The 13,348-nt window shown below is 43.2% G+C and overlaps 1 protein-coding gene across 1 annotated transcript in view; it reads right to left on the bottom strand.

Annotated features, from left to right (window-relative positions):
- Nucleotides 1–1,125: 1,125 nt before the first annotated feature.
- ATP1B3 (ATPase Na+/K+ transporting subunit beta 3) overlaps nucleotides 1,126–13,348 on the bottom strand; it is a 29,977-nt gene continuing 17,754 nt past the window's right edge. Inside the window, exons 4-7 of the mRNA XM_007529933.3 lie at nucleotides 9,762–9,946; nucleotides 7,063–7,113; nucleotides 3,436–3,522; nucleotides 1,126–1,792 (exon numbers count right to left, since the gene is read on the bottom strand). Coding sequence (XP_007529995.1) covers nucleotides 1,622–1,792; nucleotides 3,436–3,522; nucleotides 7,063–7,113; nucleotides 9,762–9,946 — 494 coding nt within the window. The 3' untranslated portion in view covers nucleotides 1,126–1,621. The remainder of the gene's footprint in view (nucleotides 1,793–3,435; nucleotides 3,523–7,062; nucleotides 7,114–9,761; nucleotides 9,947–13,348) is intronic.

A 13,348-nucleotide genomic window follows, 5' to 3' on the forward strand; every position in this document is an offset into this window, starting at 1 on the left:
AGTATCTGGGGCAGGTGGTGCTGGGTAAACACCAGCCTTGACGCTCCACGACTGCACCACCAAGTTATGCTTTAGCTCTAACCCACGAGACTGCTTTGCTGCCACAGACCCTTATCCTCGCCTTAAACTCTTCAGAGACAATCAAAACCCAGGAAAGGTTTGTTTTCTTTTTTCTTTTTTTTTCAGGGGGAGGTTATCACTGGGCCTTCACTGCTCTGGGCAGACTTTTTTTCAGACAAGAGACAGAACGAGATATCACAGCACTGAAGCTTCCTCCAGTGTGGTGGGGCCGGGGCTTGAACCTGAGGAGAATGAATAGCAAAAATGGGCGCACTATCCAGGTGAGCTCCCTTTCCGGCCAGGTTTGCTCTGTGAACAATGTCAAGAATCACCTGCTTCGGCTGCAAAGGCGACTCACAGCCAGGCCTGAGCTGGCAGGGCTGGGCACCACTCTTCCTGGCTTGCACCAACACCGAGAAAGCATTGAGAATGTTTTGTTTTGCCTTTTAAAAATATTTATTTGATTTAATTTCACAAGCAACAGGTAGATTGAGAGGGAGAGGGGCACCAGAGCAGCAATCTGCTGCTGTGCCATCTTCTGGGTCTCCCACTGGGTTCTGTCTTTTACAGGGAGGAGGCAAACAAACAAAACAAAAGAGAAACAAACACAAAGCCAGATGATGTGGGAAGCACAGCTTTTCTGCACTGGAGTGTTTATGACCAAGATTCATACCCATAGGTCCAAGACAAAAGAGTAAACTGTTGATGGCACTATCAAAAAAAACTAAAAAATACTGAAATAGAACTTGTTTGGTTTGAAGCTTTGAGTAAGTTTCAAGTTTTTCTAATTATACTGTTTAGAGTTCACAATCTGCTAAATGAAACCAGTAACAAGATAGTTCACAAACTACTGTACAATTTTTAAATTTAATTTAAAAAGCTGGGTGCTTATTCGTGCCCGCTATCCTAAAACTGCTGGTTCTTCATCTAGAGCCTAAACTGCAACAGATTTCATTCAGACACCAAACGCGAAGCCACTTATTGTTTTACAACAAAACGTTTGTGCTTTTAATCACCAAGACTGACTCAGTATGTGAAAAACAAATAACTTAAAAAATGCAAGACCACCTTTCAAATCTTTTATTTTAATTTTCCTTCCTCACATACAGAAACTTCTCCACACACCACATACCTGCAGCTATGACGCCATATTGGTCAGGTGCCATTTTAACACTAAGTCTTTGCTGGCATCAAAATACGACAGTTAACCAGTGTTAAGTCTATAAAATATTTACATAGCACAGCACATTAAGCTTCAGACACTCAGCAATTAAACCACATAAAAATAGGACAAGACCCCCATTGTACATGTTCAGGATCAGGTAGGTGTTCATGGTCCCTGTCTGGCGACTGAACACTGGTTCAAAGGCAGCAGAGGCAACAGGCAGTTACTTCGAGGACACTGAATGCTATAATCTGGGAAGGCATCATGATGTCACCCCAGTGTCAGGTGCCACCCACCTTGCTCCGAGGTGGTCCCCTATTTCTAGAATGGCAGGTCCAGCTGATACAAGATGAAGACAGACAGCACATGTGCTCTGTGGAGAGACCCTATCTCTTACTATGCACGCATGGTGACTTTGAACACAACTCGTCCTAAAAACTTGTCCCGGTCGTCATGGTTCTTCAGGTTGGCCGCTCCCTCGATCCTGCAGTCAAACGTGGTTTCGCCTGGAGCACTGTTTGAGCTAAAGCTGACCTGGACAGCAACTAGTGGCTGTAGGTAGTTCACCTGGCAAAGAAAGAGAAACAGGTTAATTCATTTATTTTTGTCACCAGGGTTACCGTTGGGACATGGTGCTGGCAGTATGAATCCACTGATCCTGCTGGCTATTGTTTCCTTTTTTTGATCTTTCTAAATTTTATGAAATAGGCCAGAGAGAAATTGAGAAGAGGAGGAGGTAGGGAAGGAGAGCAAGACTTGCTTCATCACACATGAAATGTCTTTCCTGCAGGCAGGGAACAGGGTTCAACGCTGGTCCTTGGACGTGGTGATGTGTGCACTTAACCAGGTGAGCCACCACCCGGTCCCTTATTCAAATCCTTTAGAATTTTCATACTCTTTCTCAAAGGGCTTTTTTTTTTGGGGGGGGGGGGGTTAAGGGTGGGAGGAGGCGGAGCCTGGACCTCAATCAGGCATGAGGCATCATAGCACCGGACCTTTCACACAGCCTCTCCTCCCACATGGTGACCCTGGGCTGTGGGGAAGGCGAGATCTCTGTGCTGGAGAGTAAACTCTCTCTTTCCCTCTCCCCAGTTCTGATAGCAAAGAAAATGAGGGTGAAGGATGCAGGGGCTAGCCAGAAAATCACCACTGATCTTAATCTGGGGCAACTGTGGGAGTAAAATATCTAGCAGATAATAGCCTCTGAATTAGGAATCTCCAAGTATGGGCAGACAGCTGCCCGGGCACAGCAGGCCAGTCACGTGTGCAGCCGTGCAGCCCAGGTTTGAACCTTGACACCACATAGGAGATGCTACAGCACTAGAGGAGACTCAAGTGCTATATGGTGTTTCTCTTCACGAATGAAGACAGACAATAACCCAGAGAAATGTGCAATGGCCCTGGTTATACAAAACAGCAACAATCCTGCCAATGAATATATACCAATTTAAATAATAATATAAAGGAGAAGAAACTCTTAGGACTAGAATGCCCACTGACAAATATTTGGAAAAAATCCTATTAAGAACCAATTCAGGCAAAAACAAAACAAAGAAAAGGGGAGGGGGAAGATAGCATAATGGCTATGCAGACTCTCATGCCTAAGGTTCCAAAGTCCCCAGTACCACCATAAACCAGAGCTAAGCAGTGCTAGAAAGAAAGGACCCTAATAAAACTATGAAAGAAACAAGAATTTTACTGACCCAAAATATTCTACCTCCATGCTAATAGCAGATGACAAAGATGTTCTCAACTGCTGACACGTCTGCCTTTACCGTGTTTATCTTTTAGAAGGATTTATGAAACCAGACCATAACTGGGGCGGGCATATGACAGGAATCCAACTCAGGACTTTGTGCTTGAGGGTCCAAGGTTTTACTCACCACCAGGGTGAATAAAATGGCTCCAGGGCTGCCATTTTATGTACTTAAAACAAAATAAAAGGGCAGGGGTAGACAGCATAATGGTTATGCAAACAGACTCTCAGGTTCAGTCCCCTGCACCACCATAAGCCAGAGCCACCACCTTAAACCAGAGCCGAGCTTATGGTATAAAAACAAAACAAAACAAAATCTCCTGACCTGCACCATCGATATTTAAGAGCCAGAGAGATGATGGGGCATGTGTTCACAGACCTCAGCTAAGTAACATTTTGAGTACAAACACGCCAATTTCCCCAAGTCATAATCACCTAGGTCCTCAATACTTACATGTAGTTTTTTCCCGTAATATGGAAAATATTTCAAGTCTATTGCTCCATTAGGAGGATAAGTTTGTATAGTTGCTATCTTTTGATCCTAAAATCGAAAGAAACCAAAAGCACAGTTAATGTATATAGAAAGTAGTATTAATTATAAATATAGAAAAACGAGTGGTCCAGGAGGCGGTGCAGTGGATAAAGCATTGGATTCTAAAGCATGAGGTCCCGAGTTCAATCCCCGGCAATACATGTACCAAGAGTTATATCTGGTTCTTTCTCTCTCCTCCTAAATAAATAAATATATAAAAAGAAAAATACTGCTGCTGCTCCAACTGCATTAATTACAAGTGTTATTTTTGAGAAGATTATTTCAATCTGATCAAAGCCTTTGACGCATTCTTCCTACTGACAGACTGTTATGATTTTTTTCATTGCTGTTGTAGTTATTGTTGTTGTTACTGTCATCATTACTGTATAGGACAGAGAGAAATGGAGAGAGGAGGGGAAGACAGAGAGGGGGAGAGAAAGACACCTGCAGACCTGCTTCACCGCTTGTTAAGTGACCCCCCCCTGCAGGTGGGGAGCCGGGAAACTGAACAGGGCTCCTTGTGCTGGTCCTTTCGCTTTGCGCCATGTGCACTTAACCCGCGGCGCTATTGCCCCCTTGACATCTTTCTAATTCTTATGTGCAGGCAAAAAGACTCATGCCTGAGGCTCCAAAATCTCAGGTTCAAGCCCTCACACCACTGTAAGACAGAGCTGAGCAGCGCTCTGGTAAAAAATAAATAAAAATTAAAAAATTGTTATGTGAGGGGTGGAACAGTATGCTTAAGCCCCAATGCTTTATTTACCCAAGTCCTGTCTGTGACATTTTACCTGACCATCAACTACCAAATGCCAAATCTCTGGCCACTGATAGGAGGAATTTACCAGGTTTGGAACCAATATAATCCTGAAATGAATAAAATATTGTGCTTCAACACAAGGCAATAGTTGCCCCAATCTCATGTGGCTCTCAGGCTTGGTAGGCAAACAGGTATGTAGACTTCCTGTGATCAGTCCATTCGATAACTGTAACCAGGTGTGGGAACTAAGGCAGGATCCAGAAACAGAGAAAAATCTGAGAATGTTAGAAGATAATCAAAATCTGTGGCAAGTTCACTGATCGCTAATTAAACATACACACAACTAAATACCTGCATTCTAGATTTAAGTAAACTGATTTCTATTTTTGAAAGCACACAGGAAGCACGATAAGCAGAGTTACGCACCTCCTCAAAGGAGAACTTCTATCCACTCTTTTACATAAACTTGTACTTTCTGCACTTGGAAAATAAGCATTAAGAAAGTGAGGAGGCGGGGCGGTGTAGCATCATGTAGAGTGAGCATCTTACAATGCTCAAGGACCTAGGTTCAAGACCCTTGCCCCCAAATGCAGGGGAAGCTTCACAATTGGTGAAGCAGTGCTGTAGCTGTCTTTCTCTATCTCCCCCTTCCCTATTTGTTTCTAGCAAGTCTTCTGTTTTGTTTTGTTTTGCTTTTAAATTGGGAAATACTGAGATGTAATCTGGATCATTCAGTTTTCCAAGTATATGGATCATAGTAGATGGAGCAACTCAGGGCCTATTAACAGTCACTAAGTTCCACTAAAACAAAGTTTTGAAGTTAATGTGCTATTTAAATCACTAGTAACTTCTTTATTTAATAGGGTAACATTAAAATATCATTAATGTAAGATTAATCTTACTGATTATGCCTGCGAGAGTTTCACATGAGACAGAGCCTACAATGAGAGAAGCCAGAGTCCACTGTGGTAGATGTGGTACTGGGGACTGTACTGGAACCCTCAGGCATATGCACCTTATACTTAACAAGTGTTTAGACTAACCACTGCACAGCTGAACACAGCCCAAATGTATTATCCTCTGGGTAGTGACTATCTCTGGGTAGTATCTACTAATCCTACATTTTTCTAAATGTTGTACACATTTTAAAAAATATTTATTTTCCCTTTTGTTGACCTTGTTTTATTGTTGTAGTTGTTATTGATGTCGTTGTTGTTGGATAGGACAGAGAGAAATGGAGGAGGGGAAGACAGAGACGGGGAAGACAAAGACACCTGCAGACCTGCTTCACCACCTGTGAAGCGACTCCCCTGCAGGTGGGGAGCCGGGGGCTTGAACCGGGATCTTTGAGCCAGTCCTTGCACTTTGCGCCATGTGCGCTTAACCCACTGCACTACCGCCCGACCCCCAATTCTATCTCCTTCTGCAGCCCTGCTTCACCACTCATGAAGCTTTCCCTCTGCAAGCTTGGGGGCTTGAACCTGGGTCCTTGTGCACTGTAATATGTGCGCTCAACTAGATGCACTACCACCCTACCCCCTGGGATTCCTTTTCTAATTTTATTTACCGACTCATGAGAAAAGATAGGAGAAAGACCCAGACATCACTCTGGCACATGTGCTGCCGGGGATTGAACTCAGGACCTCATGCTTGAGAGTCCAATGCCTTGTCCACTGTGCCACCTCCAGGAACATTCGGGATTCCTTTTTCTAAGTATAACTTGTACCTGTAGCAGCTTCATTTATCTTAGGAGATGACAGTACATGCCAACTAGATTTTGAGAAATGCTTCCTCAACAATTCAACTCAGTTACTGTAGCACCTGCATTTAAGTGAGACACAGGTACCCACATCGCCTGCTGTGCTGATAAGGACACAAAGACAGTGAGTGAGCGCCTGTGGTCACAAGCAAGTACTCCGACCCAGAAGGAAAAGCGTAATACTCAACAGTACTCCAGAGGCAAGGCCTCAAACTCTGGGCCCTCTACCAGCATCATCAGTGTTACCTGGACATCTTAGATGCGCCAATTTAAGGCCTCATCCCAGATCTGAGTCCAAACCTGCAGCCCAACAGGCCCTTCCAGTGATTGTGACGCATGATTTTCAAAACTACGGAGCAGAAGAAACATCTGCTCAAGCAAGAAACACATTATGGGGCCTATTACTATCAGTTTTTGTGTTTTTTCCCCTTTAAACAAGCTTAAGTGATTTCAGTGTAGAATCTTAAAGGAAATACTTCCCAAATAGGACTAGGAATGCTAATGTTTTCTACAATGACAAATTAAAACTTAGAATTAATAAGTTTTTCCTCAAGAACTCTTACCCATCATTTACATATTTGTCTTAGTTGCACTTGCAGCATGGAAAGAAAGCAAAAGAAGTTATGAGGTGAAAACTGCAGGGCACTCTAGAAAAAGTAAAATAGGAGAATGGAGAAGGGAAAATGTGCCATGTTTCATTAAATTACAGATGACACCCACATATTCTAACTTTTGGATCATTTAGAAAAATTCACAGGACACACAATATTAAGACACCATCAGCATATAAGGCCAGCCCAATTAAAATTAGAATCAATGTAACACAGTGTGTATGAAAACAAGTCTTTTTGAACTACCATGAATAAAAAAAAAAAAGACAGGCCTCTGCCAAAGTTGGTGGAATTTTATTTCTCTAAAACATGCAACTAGAGAAGACTTACAACAAATATGACAGGAAGGAAAAAGATGGCTAAAAGTCATTAGACTTTTCAAAGATACGCTAAGACCACTGCATTCTTCTTAAGATACTAACCTTCGAAGTACAATTTATCCTTGGCTCTCCTTGAGGCTTTAATCCAATTATCTAGGTTTAAAAAAGGAAAAAAAAAATTGGTTGAAATATCCAAATGTATACACCAGAATTTGCTCCTTTGTGACCTGGGTGGGGAGAAACACTAGCTCTGTACTATCCGTTCTATCTACCTCTCACCTTTAAAGGACCAGAATGAACATTTTGCTGTGAAAATCTGGATTAGCTACACTGGAAAATTTTAAATAAAAAGCTACCCCACAGGCCCTGGTGACAAAGTAAGTAAATAATCATCCTTTAAAGTGCATTAGTTATATGAACAAATCATCACTGCAAGTAAGAAGTGCAGAGGCATAACATAACAGGTCATCCTAACAACACATCAGCTCATAACTGCCAGTCTATTTACTTGAGGCTCCCATTATACTGCACACCTGTCTGTTCTACAAAATGGAGGTCCCCCCTTAAACCTCTCGGGGCTGGGCGGGGATGCACCCCATACACACCTGTAGAAGGAAGCTTCACAAGTGGTGAGGCAGTGCTACAGGTGTCACTCTCCTTCTCTACCTCCTCTCTCAATTTCTCTCTATCAAATATAAAATAGAAATGCTCACAGCACTATTCATTTCTATGTAGTGGGGCCATTTTTTTTCATGTCAAGGCAGTAATTACTCTCGGTCTGACTGGTAACATTTTTATTCATCAACTTCATGAAAGGATTAGAACTTTTTATTTTGGAGACTGATTCATTTATTAATGAGACAGGTAAGAGAGCGATAAGTGTTGGGGCCCATGGGGGGGCTGAGGAGCAAATTTATACTGGAGAGTTCAATGCTCCATCCTCAGATTTCTGGAATTTGTGTATTCTACTTGTGAGTGATTTTATGAAGTTAACATTTCTTGAAGGGGGAAAAAAAGGTAAAAATGATCACATCTTAAGTTGTATCACTTTTTTTTTTTAACTCAAGTGATAAGTGCGACAGATGACGCTGGACTGAAAACCCCTGCTAGATGCCCATCTATTGAGCCCGTATTAAATCCTCCTGTCAGGTCCTACAAGGCGATGTGCTAGGAACCTGGGATCCTACAAAAGGCAGTCCTGTTGAAGTCAAGTCAATTTAATTTGCCTTACAAGACAAAACACTTGAGTTTTATATTGCTGTCGGCTTATTTCACTAGCCTGAACTAATCATTAATCATTCACTGAGCACCTACAATGTGAGTGAGGTTTCAGAAGGATCTCTCGAAGGCCATCGATTACTGTTCTCTACTGGGGGTGGGGTGGGGTGAGGACTGTCACTGAATACTACAGACCAGGGTTTGCTCTCCCAAGTAAGACCACTTGTTCTGCAATGACAACTTCAGAATACGAGCGCTAATTTGACTTGTTTTTCTACTACTAAATTTATTATATACACGTGTACTGAATGCTTTGCTAATAAATGTTCAGAAAAGGCCGGTGGGGGTATTGCATAATGGTTATGCAATAACACTCTCATGCCTGAGGCTCTAAAGTCCTGGGTTCAATTCCCCCACACCACCATAAACCACAGCTGAGCAGTGCTCTGGTCAATACATAAATATTCAGAAAAGGCTACATCAAAAATTTATATAGATTTCCATGCAACTTGAAATTATCTGATAAGACGGGATTCAAAGATACATTAGCAAAAACCCAGTGTCTCTAGGTATGACAGCAAGGACAGCTACCTGTGCCTCGAAGCATTACTCCATGACTAAGTTCTTGAAGATTTTTCCAAAAAGCAGACACTGGGGTTGCTTTACTGGGGTTGTCAACGTACTGTCACTGTGAACCTGTCACACAATTTGTAGACAACTTTTGTAGAAGGAACAGGTGGCCAGCTAAGGTGCCAGCACAACTCCGCACAAGGTGCAGGTTCAAGCCCTGCAACCACACTGGAGGTATCACGGCTCCCCAGAGGCAGCTCTGACGCTATGCTTTCTCGCTCTGAATGAAGACGTGGTCCAAACTGCGGTGTGAGGTTTGTCTAGTCAATATATAAAAATACTGATTAAAAAAAGGGCCAGGTGGTGGGGTACCTGGTTGAGCACACACATTAGTGTGCAAGGACCTGGGTTCAAGCCCCCATCTGTGGGGGAAGCTTCATAAGCGATGAAGCAGGGTTGCAGGCTGTCTTTCTCTTCTTAAGTATTTTTACTTATTTATAACACAGAGACAGAGAGAAACTGAGAGAGGAAGAAGAGACAGAGAGATACCCGGAGCCCTGCTTCACCACTGATAAGGCTTTTTGCCTGCTGGTGGGGACCAGAGACTTGAGCCTGGGTCCTAGCACACTGTAATGTGTGCACTTAACCAGGCGCGCCACCTCCGGGCCCCTGAAGGTGTCTTTCTCTTCCCCTTCCTTCTCAGTCTCTCTGTCTCTAACCAAAAGAAATAAAATATTTTGGGGGGCAGGTGGTGGCTCACCTGACTGAGCGCACATGTTACGATGTGCAAAGACCAGAGTTCAAGCCCCCTGGTTCTCACCTGCAGGAGGGAAGCTTCACAAGTGGTGAAGCAGATCTGCAGGTGTCTCTCTATCACCCCTTTGGCTCTAGATTTCTGGCTGTTATTATGCAATAAAGATAATAAAAAAGAAAAAAGAAAACTACTAGTAAGCAGGTGTTGACTTAACAAAGGAGATCGGGGAAGGGGCAGGAGCAGTGAACTCTGGACTTACTCTGTTCATTTTCACAAGAATGCAAGGGGTTCCAGCAGAGTAGCCAAAGTTAGGATCGTTTATGCCACTGCACACGTCAAGTCTGGAAAGAGGAAACTGGCACGCAGAGTAAGTTGGACCTTTCTGTTCAAAAAGTGCTCCATCAGGACAGGCTGTGAGATTGTTCTGTGCTTTTGCGTCATATGCTAAAAACGAGAAACACGTAGACAGCAATCAACTTTGATACAAACCGAGTAACACACCAGACTCGTCACTGTTCGGAAGCACCAGCACCACTCTGTGGTAACCACACTGTGGGAATGTCCTCTGTGCTCTTGATCCAGAAAGTACACGAGAAGGCAGTGCTACTGCCTTATAGAGTTTAGGTGCAGTGGGGGAGACGGGGCCTCAGTCATGAAAGGCAACTCTCATCACTGGGCCACGGCCCCATTCTGTCAGCTTCTCTCTGTATGTCTAATGGGAGAGACACCGAAACACCACTGTTATCCAAATAACCGCACTTGTCTTGACTTGCTTTTCTCACATGGTGTGAGGGAAGGAGCCCAGAGGCTCGTGGCATGTAAGGCATGTGCTCTACTACTGCTGAGCCTGGCCCAGATGATGTTTTTCTTTTTCCTCCAAATATTAGCAAGGCACCTAGTCAGTCCAGTTAGGCTCTGGCCTAACACGAAGCATGTCTGGTGTGGTCCCTGCTCTCATTAAGTCTAGTCTACTGGAAAGTGGTACTAAGGGCAAAGGAGACGGTACTGCACTAGTGCACAGCCCTTGTATTTGAGGGGGGTCCTAGGCTCAATCTCCAGCATCACCAAAAGCAAGAACTGAGCAGTTCTCTGGTCAAATAACGAATAAATGGCACAGCAATACCTCAACAAGCACTACTGGGGGTAAGTATGAATCTAGTCACTAGTGAGAAGAACACTAGTCCAAGTGAATTAATTAAAACAGCACACACACGATTTCAAAAAGCAAATGCTGCCCAAAGTTTGATTTCATTGATTTATTTATATTTTATTTTTATTTATTTATTTTTATCAGAGCACTGCTCAGCTGTGGTGCAGGGGATTGAACCTGGAGACCTTGGAGCCTCAGGCATGAGTCTCTTTGCATAAACATTATGCTACCTACCCCCACCATCTATGGTGGTTGAACTAACACTAAAGAGTCTCAGATCTGAAAGTCTTTTGCATAATCATTATGCTGTCTCTTTATTTCAGGTTATTATCATTAAAAACAGGAATATCAGGAGTCAGGCGGTAGTGCAGCAGGTTAAGCACAGGTGGCACAAGGATCCCAGCTCCCCACCTGCAGGGGAGTAGCTTCACAAGTAGTGAAGCAGGTCTGCAGGTGTCTGTCCCTCTGTCTTCCCCTCCTCCATTTCTCTCTGTCCTTTCCAACAATGACACCATCAATAACAACAACTACAACAATAAAACAAGGGCAACAAATGGGAATAAATATTATTTTAAAAAGCTTAAAAAAATCAGGAATATCAAACACACTCATTTAAAAGTAAAAAATAATTCAGGTGTTTAGGGACAAGGACAAACTTTTTCGTTGTTTCCTTTCTTTTTCTCTTTCATGGTACAATCATAAAGGCCATTCTGCAGAGGATACTCAGGGCCACCATCAAGTTCTCACAGGGCTTTCTGATGCATATACTCCAAGTGCGATGACCAACCTGGTACTATACTGACTGTCTCTACTTCCAAGCAAAACTACTCTGAATACAAAAAAGCTGGCTATTAACATTATAAAGCTATATAAAGTTAAATTATGGGGTGGGAGAGATAGCATAGTACTTATGCAAAGAGGCTTTCCTGTCTGCAGCTCCAAATCCCAGGTTCGACTCCTGGCACCCCATAAGCCAGAATTGAGCAGTGCTCTGGGATCTCTGTTCGTATCTCTCTCTCTGCATCTCCCTTTCTCTGATTAAAATAAAACAAATAGGGGGTCGGGCGGTGGCGCAGTGGGTTAAGCGCATGTGGCGCAAAGTGCAGGGACTGGCGGAAGGATCCCGGTTCGAGCCCCCGGCTCCCCACTTGCAGGAGAGTCGCTTCACAGGTGGTGAAGCAGGTCTGCAGGTGTCTATCTTTCTCTCCCCTTCTCTGTCTTCCCCTCCTCTCTCCATTTCTCTCTGTCCTATCCAACAACGAATTGTGTCAACAAGGGCAATAATAATAGCCACAACGAAGCTACAACAGGGGAACAAAAGGGGGAAAAAAATGGCCTCCAGGAGCGGTGGATTCATGGTGCAGGCACTGAGCTGAGCAATAACCCTGGAGGAGGAAAAAATAAAATAAAAATAAAACAAATATATTTTTAAAAATTAGATTATATGGGCTAGGGAGGGGCACTCCTGGTTGAGTGCACACATTACCATAGCAAGGATCCAGGTTCAAGCCTATTACCATCTGCAAAGGGCAAGGTTGAAGCAGTGCTACAGGTGTCTTTCTCCCTTCCTCCCCATTCCCTCTTAATTTTAATCTCTATCCAAAATAAATAAATGAGTCATATTTTTTAAAAAATTGGACTATAGGGAGTCAGGCAGTAGGTAGCACAGTGGGTTAAGCACAAGTGGCCCAAAGTGCAGGGACCGGCGTAAGGATCCCGGTTCGAGACCCCAGCTCCCCACCTGCAGGGGAATCGCTTCATAGGTGGTGAAGCAGGTCTGCAGGTGTCTATCTTTCTCTCCTCTCCTCTCTCTATTTCCTTCTGTCCTATCTAACAATGACAACATCAATAACCACAACAACTACAACAATAAATTTAAAAAAAAAAGGGGCAACAAAAGGGAAAATATAAAAATTAAAAAAAAAATAAAAAGGATTATAAAGACTCCCTTGTGCAGGGCGCAACAGGACCTTAGAAGCACTGCCAGCGCTGCCAGAGTAGAACCAAGAGTCCTACAAATAGGAAAAACACCTTTAATAAATAAGGGGGCAGGAAGTGACGCAACGGGCTAAGCGCACATAGAAGCCCAGGACCCATGCAAGGATCCCCACCTGCAGGGGGGTTTGCTTCAGTAAAGCAGGTCAGCAGGTGTCTATCTTTCTATCCTCCCAACCCCCAATTTCTTTCCTACCAAAAAAAAAAAAAAATTAAAATGGAAAAAATGGCCACAGGAGTAGTGGATTCATAATACAGGTGCCGAGCCCGTGATAATCCTGGCGGCATAAAAAAAGGGGGAGGCAGGGAGAGAGCTCAGGAATGACAAATAGGAGACCCCAAATGTCCTCTATCTCATGTAATTTTCATTTTTAAAAAATATATTTTATTCATTTATTAATGAGAAAGATAGGAAGAGATAGAGAAAGAACCAGAACTCTGGTACATGTACTGCTGGGGACTGAACTTGGGACCTCATGCTTGAGAGTCCAGTGCTTTATCCATTGTGCCACCTCTCAGAATCACTTTCATGTATATTTTCTTTCTTTCTTTTTTCTTTCTTAATTTTTATTCTCTCTTAAATTCTTTTCTATTTTACTACTTATTATTGGGTAGAATCAGAGAGAAATTGAGAGAGGGAGAGACAGAGACACCTGCAACCCTGCTTGGAAAATTTTCCTCCTGCAGGAAGGGACCAGAAA

Source organism: Erinaceus europaeus, chromosome 9 (genome assembly GCF_950295315.1).
Source record: "Erinaceus europaeus chromosome 9, mEriEur2.1, whole genome shotgun sequence".
Classification (NCBI taxonomy): Eukaryota; Metazoa; Chordata; class Mammalia; order Eulipotyphla; family Erinaceidae; genus Erinaceus; species Erinaceus europaeus.